Source organism: Pituophis catenifer, unplaced genomic scaffold, assembly GCF_029215685.1.
Source record: "Pituophis catenifer annectens isolate HBS135680 unplaced genomic scaffold, rPitCat1.0.hap2 SCAF_6, whole genome shotgun sequence".
Classification (NCBI taxonomy): domain Eukaryota; kingdom Metazoa; phylum Chordata; class Lepidosauria; order Squamata; family Colubridae; genus Pituophis; species Pituophis catenifer.
This window is the reverse complement of record NW_027256886.1, coordinates 86,995,645-87,011,376: the sequence shown is the minus strand read 5'-3', so window position 1 is coordinate 87,011,376 and position 15,732 is coordinate 86,995,645. Positions and strand designations below refer to the sequence as shown.

Genomic DNA, 15,732 nt, shown 5'->3' with positions numbered 1-15,732 from the left:
TTTATGCAAATTCTTTCCAAAGGGAGGAAGTTCTAAACCATCGATAGGATACAATTCAACATTAAAAACTAGATCCAAGTAACTACAAGAATCTAGTTTTAAGCATTTGGAAAGTAACGTTAAATAAAAGGAAAATTGCTTTAACAATCCGTCTTGACAAAAACTTTATTTTTCTTTCCTGTTTTTTGCAGCTTGCAAAATAAATTTAAAAAAAAAAACTGTTGCAAAACTAACAGTAAAGTCTCTTCAAGAAATCCTGGCAATCTACGAGCATGATAACAAATCAGGGGAGCCTTACTACTTACAGGAGTCGTTACTGCACAAATCTTCTCCTTTGCCACAGTATTGTTTGCCTTTGGTCCTGAGATTGGCTTTGACTGGACAACTGTCCCCAGGCTTCAGAATGATACTGAAGACCTGCTTTCCTGTCCACAGGGTGACCGGCTTAAAAAAAGAAAAGAGGCCAAGAGGAAAGGATTACAAATAGGGATGTGGAAGAATGTTCTCCAGATGCTAGTTCAGAGGAAGATGAGCTGGCAACTGAAGGCCACGAGCCAGGAATGGAGGGGTCGAGCACAGGGGACCAACCAGATGGGCAGCTTGAATTCAAGCATATTCATCCTCATTCTCTCTCACACACATTCTGTCCCTCCCTCTTTCTCCCTCCAACCGTTTCTCTCTTTTTCTCCCTCTCTCTCCCTCCCTTTCTGTCCCTCCCTCCTTCCCTCCCGCCTTTCTCTCCCTCTGTCCCTCCCACCCTTTCTTCCTCCCTATTCCTCTTTCTCCCTCCCTCCCTTCCTCCCACTCTATCTCCCTCCCTCTCTCCCCCTCATCTCTCCCTCCCTCCACCGTCTTTCTCTCCCTCTGCCCCTCCCTCTCTCCCTTTCTCTTTCCTTCCCTCCCGCCCTCCATTTCCCTCCCTCCACCGTCTTTCTCTCCCTCCCTCTGTTCCTCTTTCTCCCTCCCTCCCACTCTCTCTCCCTTCCCATCTCTCCCCTTCCTCCAACTTCTTTCTCTTTTTCTCCTTGTCCCTCTCTCTCTCCCCCTTCCTCTCTCTCTTTCCCTTTCTCTCTTTCCTTTCCTCCTGCCCTCCGTTCCTCCGTTCCTCCCTTCACCCTCTTTCTCTCTTTTTCTCCCTGTCCTTCCCTCTCTCTTCCCCATTCTCCCTCCTTTTCTTCCTCCGTCCCTCCCTCTCTCTACCACTCCCTCCCTTTCTCTCTTTACCTCCCTCCCTCCCTTCTTCACTCTCACTCTTTCTCTTTCTCTGCCATACCTTAAGAATTGCCGGAGGTGGGAGGCGAACTTTCACTTTTTCATCCTTGCCCACCAGAATAGAGGCGATCAACTGACAGGCTTTTGCTCGGTCAAAGAAAGTGTCCTTTAGTGTGAGGAGATAAGCACCTAAAACATGAAAATTTTAAAAATCCAGAAAGAAAGAAAAAGCATTCAACTAGGTGCATTTTATCAGGTCTCAGGTTTTTGTACCATGACATCATGCAGAACAATGAGGTAAAACAACCCCAAAATAAAAAACAATGTATTTATTTAACAAAGATCATTTACATGGTAAGAAGATAAAAGAGCAAAAAAAGTGATTAAAAAGAATTTAAATATTTTATGCCTGGCACTTTCCTTCTTCATATACACACATTTTCTTTCACGTTTATAAAGCTGTAAAGACTATGTCAAAAGCAGAAATTTTTAGGGGAAAACTTTCAGAAAAAGTGGTCAAAGGTTCATGCATTTGCAATTCATACATAACTATTTCAGACATACTTTGATACCAATCTTCTCAAGAGAAAAAAAAACAACTTGTGACATTGTATTAATTTCTTAATTTAAGAGGAAATGTTATTTCAATCATGAGCAAAAGACTCCCAACATTCTTCTAACAATAAGTTCCCTAAAGGCTCAGGTGAACAAAAAAAATAAGAAAAAAGGATCTTCGTTTCTATTTTTCGCCTCGGGTCTCATATATATATATATATATTTGGTTTTGTTTTCCAAAACATTGGAAAAATGAAACATTTGGACAGACTAAAATAAAATGTTCTTGTTATGCCCCGTTATTTTACAAAGACATATCTGAGACTGAAATTAATAAAATGCAACTGCTATTGGTAATATGGCTTAAAATACACACCTGTCAGAAAATCCTGAATTGCAGCAATAAGCGGTTCTCCATTCCTTGGTGTTACCAAGTTGGCTTTGGTCTGAGAAAAGAAAATATTTTATTTCTACACTAGTTTTCCTCCCAGAAATTCCTTATCAAGGTAAATACCTGGACTCTATCTTTCTTTATGCCAAGTCACACCTGAAACCAGCAAAACAAACATAGGCAGGAGACCCTATACAATTCTGGACAAATGGCTGTCCAAACTCTTTTAGAGAACCTTCAGTGATGGAGCACCCACAACTTCTAGAGGTAACCCATTACACTGAGTAATTGTTCTTACTGTCAGAAAATTTCTCCTTAGTTCTAGGTTGGTTCTCTCCTTGATAAGTTTCCATCCATTGTTTCTTCCTGCCCTCAGGTGCTTTGGAGAATAGATTGACCCCTTCTTCTCTGTGACAGCCCCTCAAATATTGAAAGTCTGCTATCTTGTCGCCCCTAGTCCTTCTCTTCACTAGATTAGACATTCCCAATTCCTGTAACCATTCATAGAATAGAATAGAATAGAATAGAATAGAATAGAATAGAATAGAATAGAATAGAAGAGAATAACAGAGTTGGAAGGGACCTTGGAGGTCTTTCTAGTCCAACCCCCCCGCTCAGGAAGGAAACCCTATACCATTTCAGACGAATGGTTATCTAACATCTTCTTAAAGATGTTAAATCTAACATCTTCCTGTGTTTGAGAATTCACAACTTCTGAAGGCAAGTTGTTCCACTGATTATTTGTTCTAACGGTCAGGAAATTTCTCCTTAGTTTTAAGTTGCTTCTGTCCTTGATTAGTTTCCACCCATTGCTTCTTGTCCTGCTCTCAGGTGCATTGGAGAATAATTTGACCCCCTTTTCTTTGTGGCAACCCCTGAGATATTGGAACACTGCTGTCATGTTTCCCCTAGTCCGTCTTTTCATCAGACCAGACATACCCAGTTCCTGCAACCGTTCTTCATATGTTTTAGCCTCCAGTCCCCTAATCATCTTGGTTGCTCTTCTCTGTACTCCCCTTCCCCCCAAGGTCTCAACATCTTCTTTTGTATCATGGTGACCAAAACTGAATTGATTGGCTACATTTCAGTGGGAGGAAGATGCGACGGTGCAGACCAATTTGCGCTGCTGAAAACCCTTCTGACTCCTGAAGGCTGTCATTAACCAGGAGAATTTGGCAGCGGCCTCTCGGTCTGTTTCATCGCAATGCCGGTGAGGCCTGCTTACCCCCATCAGGACAAGTGCTTCGGCTTTGGCTTCTTCGGTTTGAGGAAGATGAAGATTCATCTCATCGCCATCAAAATCGGCATTGTATGGCGTGCAAACACATTCATTGAAGCGGAAAGTCCGGTGCGGTTTTACTTTAGCCTGAAACACAACATCAAATCAAGGTTAAAAAGAGAAACAAATACTCAAGGATTTTAAATACGCCAATATGCTAATAATGGGATGCTTCTGTCTTTTGGCTTTGAATAGGGCTGTTTTAACAAGAAAGAGAATGAAGTACCGTACTTTTCAGAGTATAAGACGCACTTTCTTGCCCCCTAAGAGAGGATGGAAGTGTTGGTGTGTCTTATACACCGAATACAGCCATTTTTGTCCTCCCGAAACCCCGCCTTGCGCGTCCTATTTTTGCCAAAAACAAGCCCGTTTTTTGCAAAAACAGGATGCACAGAAGTTTTGGGAGGCCTGCAGAGTGCTTCTGGGGGCTGGGGAGGGCAAAAACCAGACACGCAGAGGCCAAAAACTATTTTTTTCCTTGTTTTCCTCTTCAAAATCTTGGTGTGTCTTATACTCTGAAAAATACAGTATCTGCTCTGGAATACAGTAACACACGATGGTTCAGTGAATCTGTCTTCCCCATTGACTTTGTTTGTCAGAAGGTTGCAAAAGAGGCTCACATGACTCCAGAACCCTGCAACAGTCATAAGTACATGCCAGTTGCCAAGCAGCCCAATTTTGATCACATGACCATGGGAATGCTACAACATTGTGAAAACCGTTGTAAGACACTTTTTTTCAGCGCATTGCAACCAGTGGGAGGAGCCATTAAATGAATGGTTGTTAAATCAAGAACTACCGGCATATACTTGTTAGAATTTTAGCTTTTTCCTTGGCAAATATTTATGGAGATTGTCAGTCATCCAGATCACGGTTGTCCCAAAGGTGCGTTTTCAAGAGGCAATTGGACTTTCTTTCTTTTTCCTGAAAGACATTTCGCTTCTCATCCAAGAAGCTACTTCAGCTCTGACTCACCATCCAGTCAGAGCTGAAGAAGCTTCTTGGATGAGAAGCGAAACATCTTGGAAAAAAACCCAGAAAGTCCAGTTGTCTTGAAAAAGCACCGTTGGGTTTTCCTTGGCAACTCAGGTTTGGTTCTACTTTCTACAGAAACTATGGAATAGTTAGCTTTTTATCACAGAATAACAGAGTTGGAAGGAGCCTTGGAGGTCTTCTAGTCCAACGCTCTCCTCAGGCAGGAAGTCCTATATATACTATTTCAGACAAATGGTTGCGCGATCTCTTTTTTAAAAAAACAAACTGCAGTGTTTGGAGCATTCACAACTTCTCCTGGCAAGTCGTTCCACTGATCAATCGTTTTAACTGTCAGGAAATTTCTCCACCTGCAAATTTAGCACAATATTCCATCTGCAAATTTAGTACAATATTGTTATTAAACAACTTTGTTCCTAGAGGAATCACGAAGCCAAATGCCCAGATTTTATTCTAGCCTTTGTATTTTTTTCTCTTAGATTTTAATGGTACTTCACTGTTGAAAGGGGGGGGGGGGGGTTTCTAGAGATAAAGGGGAATGTTATGTCTAGGTGGCATTCCTTTCCTGTGGGAACAGGGAAGATGCCTGCAGCTGGACGAAGGAGGAGTTTGGAGTCCCCGGACTGTTGGATTGAGAATTGATTGGAGATTGTGACTCAGGGGGGAAGTTTCAAACTTTGGCTTTTATTGGGTGTAATTCCGAATATCTTGGCCAGAGTCTGAATTACACCATGCCCTTGCCAATTTAATATGTTCCTAATAAATAGAATTTAAAGGAAAATGGATGCCTTGGACTTTGTTTCTTGGGACACGTTACTTGGAAGCCTGACAGCCTTCTCCTTCTCTTACCACATCCTAAAGACCATGAAACAATGAGAAACCCAACACAGATTTCGCCCTTACTATATGAGCCATGATGCTGAGCTTGTGCAAAGAGGGCTGGCGGTTAAACAAGACTATGTCTCCATCAATCAGGTGCCTCTCTACAATGTCTCCATACTTCAGCTCCTGGGCCATCCTCTCCCGGTTTCCATATTTCAAGAACCTAAGCAGGGGCAGGAAGAGAGAAAAGGAAATGCAGAATTCGATTCAATATTGCACTTAAAATATTTTGAAGTACTGTCTACTTGGGTTTCAGAAGCTGCTTGATATTATATAGAACTATCTCGAGAAGGATAGTCCCTTCTGGGTAAGAACAATTTCCTAATAGTAGAAAAATGTGATTTTTTTCATCAACTGTAGAAATGATTACCTCAGAAAAACCCTGCCCTCTTATACCTTCTTTAGTAATACAAATGATTTCCCCTAAAAACTTGTATTCATCTAACAGTCAAAAGTTGCAGCGCAGGCATTACTCTCAATTGTTCAGGAAGAGAAAGAGTAGAATACTTTTTTGTCCAAAGTGCTGATTGACAATACAATCATTTTTAACTGTACAGTGAATGGAATGGAATGGAATGGAATGGAATGGAATGGAATGGAATGGAATGGAATAGAATAGAATAGAATAGAATAGAATAGAATAGAATAGAATAGAATAGAATAGAATAGAATAGAATAGAATAGAATTCTTTATTGGCCAAGTGTGATTGGACACACAAGGAATTTGTCTTAGGTGTATATGCGCTCAGTGTATATAAGGAGAATAAAATACATTCATTAAGAATAAAAAGATACAACACTTAGAGACAGTCAAGGTTACTAATAAGCTATCAAATCGTACTAGGAAACAAATAAAAACAATATAATTGAAAGATACAAGCAACATGGTTATAGTAATAAGTGGGAAGAGATAAATACTAGTAAGGAAGAGAAGAATAATAGTCTTAGTAAATTATTTGACAGTGTTATGGGAATTAGTTGTTAGAGTGATGTCATTTGGGATTAATTAATTAATTGGATTAAATTATCAGCTGAATGGGAATCCAAGTTTCTAAAGGTTTTCACATCTAAAGGTCCATCACTGCTTTCCTGGAACAGTATGTTTATAGGGGTTAATTTTACCCACATTTAAAAACAGAAGGGCCTTAGGAAAAAAAAATGAAATAAACTGACAGGAAGAAACCATGCAGATCGTGTTGAATTACATCTGAGATCCTATAGCTGTGGTGGCAAACCTATGGCACTCAGAGCCCTCTCTGTGGGCATGCGCGCCCTCGCCCAAGCCCAGCACTGTCGTGTTTCTCCGTTGCGCTTCTCACCGTCGTTTGCAGGGAAACAAAAGTTTGTGGGACGAAAAAGAAAAGTTCACTCGATCAATTCCAACTTCTCGCGAAAGAAAAAGATCTCGTGAAGTTGGAATTGATTGAGTGAATTTTTTTGTTTTTAGTCCCACAAACTTTTGTTTCCCTGCAAACGATGGCGAGAAACGTGACAGAGAAATGCGACAAAGCTGGAAATCAGATAGGCAAAGAAATGCTTGGGAGTGAGAGAGAGGGAAAGAGAGAGAAAGAGAAATGATATTACAAAAGTTTTTCTTTTTTGTTGTTGCTAAACGTAATATTTCAAAACCAGGGAAAAAAATGAAGGGGCATAAAAGTGCATTTATCACGTTTTTCTTAGAACAATTAGCTGAACTCTGCCTTATCATTATTTTAGGTAGTAAAACTTCAGTATTCAGGTTAAATTGCCGTGTTGGCACTTTGCCATAAATAAGTGGGTTTTGGGTTGCAGTTTGGGCACTCAGTCTCTAAAAGGTTTGCCATCACTGTCCTATAGGGCCGTGATGGTGAACCTCTGGCATGCATGCCAGAGGTGGCACGCGAGACGTTGCCCTAGTTCAACTCCATTGTGCATGTGCGTGCACCTCCCGCCGGCCAGCTGGTCTTCAAGTCTCTGCCTTCGGGGAGCCTCATGCGCATGCAAGGGGGGCATATGGGGGGGGAGGGCACATGAAGGGGGCTGCTCATGCATGAGGGGAACGCATGTGTGCGTATGCACATGTGCTTTGGCCACTCGGTCCGGAAAAGGTTAGCCATCACTGCTATAGGGTTAAGTATGACTGTGTTGTGGCTCTGTTACCTGAGCCTGTGTCATCGGCAGGAGAGGACTCCGAGAGTGAAGGAGAGGAGTTGGCAAGGCCTCCCTCTCCAGGACCCTCCTCTCTGGCAATGCCTTCGGTGTCTGCCGAAGGGCAAGAGATAGGGCCAGGGCAAAGCACGTCCACGCAGCCACAGGTGGACAGTGATGAGGGTAATGAGTCTTGGCTGGATCCTCGGCAGCGTCGCAGAGATAAGCGCGCACAACAGAAGAAAAGGTGTGCCAGAGATTAGTCTGAGTCACTGGACCACACCCCGCAGGGTATAAAAGGGGGTGAGGTGGCCATTCAGACTCTGTGATGGACAAAACTAACTACTATCGAGTCACATTGCATCTTTGGAAACATCATTATCGGCCTTGGATTTATTTTACGAACTGGACAATTCTTGACTGTGGGTATTTTGTTTATTGAGTAAAAGTTCTTGGCAAGCAGCTACTGGGTTGCTGCCAAGCGTCTTATCGGAAGAATTGGTTATCTGCCAGTTTATTTAACCCCCGGCTGTCTGTTTGTGTGTGTGTGAGAGACAAGGACAGAACAGACTGAAGCCAAGAACTGAGACTGCAGGAACAGCGGACAGCGAAGTAGAAAAAGGCCACTTTTGATCGAAGACCGTACCGTTTCATTTGTGTATGCCTCTGCTGGATGAAGTTGGCGCCGGGGTGGACTTCAGGACCATTTCGTACAAGTTTCCTCATGAAGGCGATGTTGGCTTTGTTTACCTGCAGGAGAAAGAAAGGAAACGCACCTTTAAAGGTCCAGAGTGTAAGGGGAAAAACAAACCTTTACGATGACCTAAATAACTGGATATATGGAGGATGTCCCGAGAGTTGGTATCGTAAGATAAAACGTGTCGATATTATGTCAAGGTTAATATATCAACATCATCATCATCATCACCACTACCACCAACACACCTGAAACAGGGACTACCTGGATTAGTAGTAAATACGGTGATCAAAACTGGATGCAGTATTTCAAGTGTGGCCTTACCAAGCTAATTATAAAGTGGTATTAACACTTCACGTGATCTTAATTCTATCCCTCTTATGAATGCAACCTAGGACTCAATTCGATTCGACTCAAACTAAGTGTGAAATCTTTAATTGAGGGGCATCTTGGAGACGGCTTCTCTACTAAAGGACCACACGATAGAGAATAAGAGAAGAACTTGTCCTTGCTACCTTCTCAGGAAAGGTGAGAATCTTTGCCACGTGAACAGGTACAGCCACTTCATCAATTCTCAGGTTAGGGTCGGGAGAGATCACTGTTCTGCCTGAGAAATCGACTCGTTTTCCAGACAAGTTTCCCCTAAACCGACCTAAGCAAAAAAAAAGAGGGAAAATAGGGTGAACTTAGTGAAATAAAACCCGATTGATGTTTCAGTGAGAAAACAAAAAGCCTCCCGGAATACCCCCAATCAGCTGTTCCCAGAGGTGAATTTTAGCAATAAGTTGTGAGTTCTTTGCCTTTTTTTTTTTTTTTGCTTTTTTTTCTGCCTCTGAAATGTCTGAAACTGTTTCAGAAAGAACTTTTTTTCCTGCCTCTGAAAGCCTCTGAAACAGAGCTTCAGAAAAAAAGCCTCTGAAGCTCTGTTTGGGGGCTTCTTTTCTGAAGCTTCGTTTCTGAGGCTTTTTTCAGCCTCTGAAACCTCCGTTTGAGAAGCCTGTCGGGGCTACATTTGGAGGATAAGACGCACCCAGATTTTCACCCTCTTTTTTGGGGGAAAAAGGTATACTCCGAAAAATACGGTATTTTATTCTAGAAATTTTAATTGTATATTTATTGAGTGTTTTTATTTCTTCTGGTCTCTGTGACCAACTGATTGAAACTGAAATTAAATATTCAAGTGTTGTTTGAGTAGGGTCTGCAGGATTGTCTGGATGCTACATATCTTCTTCACGACCTGTTTTCTTTGCTATCTTCTGGGGGGGGGAGAGGGGGGAGCTTCGTGGTATCTAAAGCAGAACATTTAAATTCGGTCAGTTTACATGTATACATCCAAACTAGACTGTGCTATTTCTCTGTGCCATATAATATATGTGGGTATATTTTGTATTTATTTATTTTGTCATGTTTATATAGTTGTCAGCTTTGGAAGCCATATTAGGCCGGAAACTTCCATGCTGCCAGTAGTGGGTTGCAAAACCCGTCGCTACCAGTTCACTCGTGCATGCACATGCAATGCTTCTGCATGCGCGCAATGATTTTGCGCATGCACAGAAGCATCCAGCGTGTGTGGCTGGAGCCTCCTGCGTCACTGCTACCGGTTCGCCGATCCGGATGGTAGCAACCCACCACTGAGTGGGGCCCACAAATGATGGACGCGACTAAAACTTGGCACACCAACCTTGCTTTCCTTTGAGCCTTTGAACAAAGCCCCTGGTCCATTTCTTGGGCGCCATGTTGAGGGGAATGCCGGAAAGTTCACTGTTAATATACAGGGCGCATTGTAGCTGCAGGAAATCCCAGTCTTCCATTATCATCTGAGTTTTGGCTCCGGATATTCTATGCTGAACAGAGAGAAGCCAACCGAAAAAGCAAAAACAAACAAAGACAGATTAGGAACTCTTGTTCTTTTTTTAAAAAAAAAAACAGGGCTCATGGAGAACTTAAGCAATAGCAATAGCACTTAGACTTATATCCCTCTTCACAGTACTTTACAGCTCTAAGCAGTTTACAGAGTCAGCCTCTTGCCCTCAACAATCTGGGTCCTCATTTTACCAGCCTCAGAAAGGTGGAAGGCTGAGTCAATAAGCAAGAGCAATAGAGTTGGAAGATACGTTTGAAAGGGAGATAGAGGCCTGGAAAGAAATTTTGGAAACTAGGCAGTGGAAGAGGGTAGAGGTGGGAGAAATACCTAGATTGAATAGCCAAGAAGCAGATGCAGACAGAGATAAAGATCCAAGAGAGGAATTTGGGAGGCAAGTCAAAAAAAGCACAGCAACTAAAGTATTGAAGCGGGCAAGAGACGATGTATAGATGATTTCTCTTTTATGTTGTTGTTCTGTTTGCTTTTCCTTTTCTCTCTCTTCTTTTTTTTAGGTAGGTCACATGACTAGAAGTTAGGTAGGATAGAAATAAAAGGTCTTTTAATAAAGGGTGTGATGATTAAAAGTTAGAATAAGTGAAAGAAATAAGAGAAGGGGGAATATTAGTGTATACACTTTTATATAATAAAATAAAAGTAATAATAAGAGAAAACATGGAATAATTGAACAATGACAGATTGTAACTTAATATAAATATGTACCATTATTAGAAATATATAAGTTGATTGAATATAATTATGATTAATTCTACTAGTTTTATTTGTATTAAAATATATGACACCCAGTGCCACACACTGTTCACGCATTGGTCTGTAAAAACACACACACACACACACACACACACACACACACACACACACACACAAATATAAAGCAATAGCACTTAGACTTATATAACAGTACTTTATAAACAAAGGCAAAAACAATTGGTTTTAACAGTGAGAAGTTCACATGTTTTTTGAAGAACAGGGCTCATATAGAACTTAAGCAAAAGCAATAGCACTGAGATTTATATACCACTTCCCAGTGCTTTACAGCCCTCTCTAAGTGGTTTACAGAGTCATCCTCTTGCCCCCAATCAATCTGGGTCCTCATTTGACCAACCTCGGAAGGATGGAGGGCTGAGTCAACCTTGAGTCGGTCAGGATCGAACTGCAGGCAGTGGGCAGTGAGTTAACCTGCAATACTGCATTCTAATCATTGTGCAACCACGGCTCTTTGAGAACGTATTTTATTACTAAACATAATAGTGAAGCCGTCGAGCGGTGTGGTGGCCTAGTGGTGAAGATTCTCCCTCCCGCTCGGAAGGTTGAGAGTTCAATCCTAGCTAGCGGCAGACGTTTCTCTCTCCTAGGGTGCAAAGAAAAAATATCTGCCAACTCTGCACAGGCGTCAGGAAAGGCATCTGGCCAGTAAACGCTCAGTTCCATCCAGTCGCCCCCAACTCTACTTCGAATTAAGCGATGACAGGGTCGTAAAAAGGGAGTTATGATTAATTGTGGCTTGTTAATCAAAAGTCTGCTCATTTCAAACATGGTGCTTTCAGATATATCTGAAACATTTCAAGGCTGGATCCAAATTAGAATAGAATAGAATAGAATAGAATAGAATAGAATAGAATAGAATAGAATAGAATAGAATAGAATAGAATAGAATAGAATAGAATAGAATAGAATTCTTTATTGGCCAAGTGTGATTGGACACACAAGGAATTTGTCTTTGGTGCATATGCTCTCAGTGTACATAAAAGAAAAGATACGTTCATCAAGAATCATAAGGTACAACACTTAATGATAGTCATAGGGTACAAATAAGCAATCCGGAAACAAGAGCAATATAAATCATAAGGATACAAGCAACAAAGTTACAGTCATACAGTCATAAGTGGAAGGAGATGGGTGGTGGGAACGATGAGATTAATAGTAGTGCAGACTTAGTAAATAGTTTGACAGTGTTGAGGGAATTATTTGTTTAGCAGAGTGATGGCGTTCAGGAAAAAACTGTTCTTAAGACATTAAGTTTTATTGAAATCAATGGAAGAAATTATCAGTGGAACATGAGGAAATCATGGCTTTCAGTGTGAAGAAAATTGAATGACCTTAGCCTATATAGGGTCAGATAAAAGCTCCTCTCCATTATTCTGTAAACAGACAGCTCGTGTACAGGGAAACTAAAATAATAATTTACCATATATATCAGGATGGTGTAAATATCATTCTGACCCTGATATAGTAGAAATTTAGCAAGAACTAAAATAAGGATTAAAAAAAAGAGAGAGAGAATATCACTAGAGCCAGAAAACAACACAGGACAGGTTTAATGAACAGTCAGTAACATGATTAGAATCAGAATTGGGCAAAAGTTGTTAATTAAAATAACCGAAGGGAAAAATAGCTGAAGGAAAAATCAATAAGGTATCCAGACCGAGACATAAAATGGTCTGAATTCATGTTGAGTAAAGAGACTATTGAGTAAAAATATTTTACAATTAATAGGAGACCAGATTCTTGCAACCTCAACAGGTCTTTGACAACAAAGTGAGAAAAGTTTCTTTCAGGAAACACTCACACAAGAGCAAGGGAAAAGAGAGGGAGTGGGAGAAGGTAGGGGAGGGGAGGGGAGAGGAGAGGAAGAGGAGAGGAGAGGAAAGGAGAGGAGAGAGGAGAGGAGAGGAGAGGAGAGGAGAGGAGAGGAGAGGAGAGGAGAGGAGAGGAGAGGTTGACCAACTCAAGAGAAAATCTCTAGGTAAAATATTGGAACATCTTCTGCAAATATTATACTGCCTTTCATACTGATTTGGGACTCATTGTCCAAGCTACGTTAAACATGATTGAGTAGGAATTTAAGGAGTGCTACTTGTACTTCGTATCTGCTGTCAGCTGGTTCATTTTGTTCATGTAGCTCTTTCTATTCTTTATATTTAACTACAGAAACTGATTAAAAAAAACCTGCTAAAAATAAACAATATCGGTGGCCTTCTGTTTGGATGGCTTAGTATTTTGCCTCACGTAAATTCACTCATTTAGTTTCACTTGAAACGGTAAAATGGACGAAATTAAATTGCATACAGCTACAGTTTCACTCTACAGTTAGCACATTAGGTACAGCAAGTGGAAAGACCTGGTATTTAAACAGCCTTAACTAAAATAACAGCCTTAAATAAAAGGCTTTCTATTCCAGTTTTTACGAATTATATTTTAAAGCGAGAGGGGAGGGTAAGACGTGTATTGTAATATATGACCAATTTTCTTTATCATTAAAAAAAAAAGGAAACAACATGGAGATTTTTCACTTTTTTTTTCAAATTGAAAGGTGGGGAAAAAAGGTAAATAAAAAAAAAAAAAGCTAAAAAAATTCCTTCCTTCCTTCCTTCCTTCCTTCCTTTGTATCTGCCAGAAGCAAAACAAGAAGCTACCTTTTTGATCACATCATTAAGGAAAATGATTTCCGTCAGCTTCATTGTCAGATCATCCTCGTTGGTGCCAGACTTCAAGTCGCTGATCACAGAAGGCCGAATGCAGAGTGGTGGAACCAAAAGGCGGGTCAGGATCAGGTCAGACGGTTTCCCCGATTCAGGGTTCATCAGAAGGAGAGGGATGTCTTCTGCAGGAATTCTCTTTAAGATGTTCAATACCATTAGGGGGTTCAGGTTCTCCTGTAAGAGTCAAAACAATAGAGTCACATTTTTACCAAATCGCCCTACATGGGCGACAACTCGCCTCAGCCAACTCGCCGTGGCCAATTCACCATGGCCAATTCACCACGGCCAATTCACCACAGCCAACTCGCCATGGCCAATTCACCACGACCAACTCACTATGGCCAATTCACCACGGCCAGCTAGCCATGGCCAATTCACCATGACCAACTCACCACAGCCAACTCGCCATAGCCAATTCACCACGACCAACTCACCATGGCCAATTCACCACGGCCAACTAGCCATGGCCAATTCACCACGGCCAACTAGCCATGACCAATTCACCACGGCCAACTAGCTATGGCTAACTTGCCACAGCCAATTCACAATGACCAAGTCACCGCAGCCAATTCACCACAACCAACTCACCATGGCCAACTCGCCACGGCCAATTCACCACAACCAACTCGCCACAGCCAATTCACCACGGCCAATTCACCACGACCAACTCACCATGGCCAATTCACCATGACCAACTCGCCATGGCCAATTCACCACAACCAATTCACCATGGTCAACTCGCCACGGCCAATTCACCACGACCAACTCACCATGGCCAACTCGCCACAGCCAACTCACCGTGACCAACTCACCATGGCCAACTTGCCGCAGTCAACTTGTCATGGCCAACTCGCCGCCAAGCCAACTCACCATGGCTAACTTGCTGCAGGACAAGAGTTACACTAATACTGAAGAAATAGTGGATGCCAAAGAATGGACAAAATGAAATGTGAATGACTAAAATATTTTTAAAATTATTTAAAATAATTAAATTGAATTGTTGAATTGTCCCACAGTGAGTTGTCCCCCTGGTGAATTGGCTGTGGCAAGTTGTCCCATTCTGCCCTACATGTGGGCGTCTCACAGCTCTAAAGCTACAAGGAAGAACGCATTACAATATAGTTTTAATAATAATAAATTAATATCATCATTTCTCCTGGTAGGAATTTGTCCTTATGGATAGCCTTCAACTTACAACCATTTGTTTAGTGACTGTTTAAAGTTACAACAGCACTGAAAAAAGGTGACTTATCACTTTTGTTTCTCACATTTACGACCGTTGCAATATCCCGAAGGCCATGGGATCAAAATGTGAATGCTTGGTAAACTCGTTCATATTTATGATGGTTGACAGGCCCGAGGTCACGTGACCATATGTTGTGACCTTCTGACAGGCAAAGTCAATGGGGAAGCCAGAGTCATTTCACAATCGGGTTACTAACTTAACAACTGCAATGATTCATTCAACAACGGCGGCAAGGAAAGTATAAAATGGGGCAAAACTCACTTCACTGTCTTACTTAGCAATGGAAATTTCGGGCTTAATTATGGTCGTTAAATCAAGGATGAGCAAAAAAAGCCAACAATATTTAAGTAAAATTTGCTCTCTCTGTGATGCTTCTATACAAGTCAAGGCACAGACACACAAGCATCATATAGCAGTGGCCAAAATTGTGGAAACCTTTTGGGAAAAGTGTATTTTCTAAAACAAGCTAATAACACCACTTTTTTTTTTTTTTGGAGTAGTACCATAAAATTATATATCAATGGAAAGATAATTTCATCAAGAATGTAATGCAATACCTTTTTTGAAGGATTTGCTATTAGAATAGCAGTGACAGGATAAAGAAGAAAAGTGAAACATGTAGAAAAAAACGAGATATACAAAAATTATCACCATGGAAAAAACAAGATACACAAAAATTATCACATCAGTTAATCCTTAGTTGGGTAACCTTTAGCATGAATTATGGTCTTATAACATCTTCCCATGGAGTGAACCAAGTCTTTGAGTTCTGCAGTTGTTCTAATGTGAAACCAAGATTGAATGATGGCTTCTATTAACTGGGTTTTATTGCTGGGTCGCTTCTGACTAACATGTTTCTTTAATTGGCTCTTTAGATTTTCAATTGGGTTAAGGTCTGGGCTATTCCCAGGCCATTCCAGCAGTGGAATAGGATTATCTTGAAACTCCAAAAAAAAAAAAAAAAAAAGTGGTGTTATTAGCCATCA

General features: G+C 41.1%; 1 protein-coding gene across 1 annotated transcript in view; it reads right to left on the bottom strand.

The window, feature by feature from the left end:
* Positions 1-15,732, bottom strand: part of POLR3A (RNA polymerase III subunit A) — a 61,817-nt gene that overhangs the window by 36,454 nt on the left and 9,631 nt on the right. The window contains exons 6-14 of the mRNA XM_070946420.1: positions 13,435-13,674; positions 9,818-9,980; positions 8,652-8,788; positions 8,086-8,189; positions 5,334-5,475; positions 3,384-3,524; positions 2,144-2,213; positions 1,274-1,401; positions 306-444 (exon numbers count right to left, since the gene is read on the bottom strand). Coding sequence (XP_070802521.1) covers positions 306-444; positions 1,274-1,401; positions 2,144-2,213; positions 3,384-3,524; positions 5,334-5,475; positions 8,086-8,189; positions 8,652-8,788; positions 9,818-9,980; positions 13,435-13,674 — 1,264 coding nt within the window. The remainder of the gene's footprint in view (positions 1-305; positions 445-1,273; positions 1,402-2,143; positions 2,214-3,383; positions 3,525-5,333; positions 5,476-8,085; positions 8,190-8,651; positions 8,789-9,817; positions 9,981-13,434; positions 13,675-15,732) is intronic.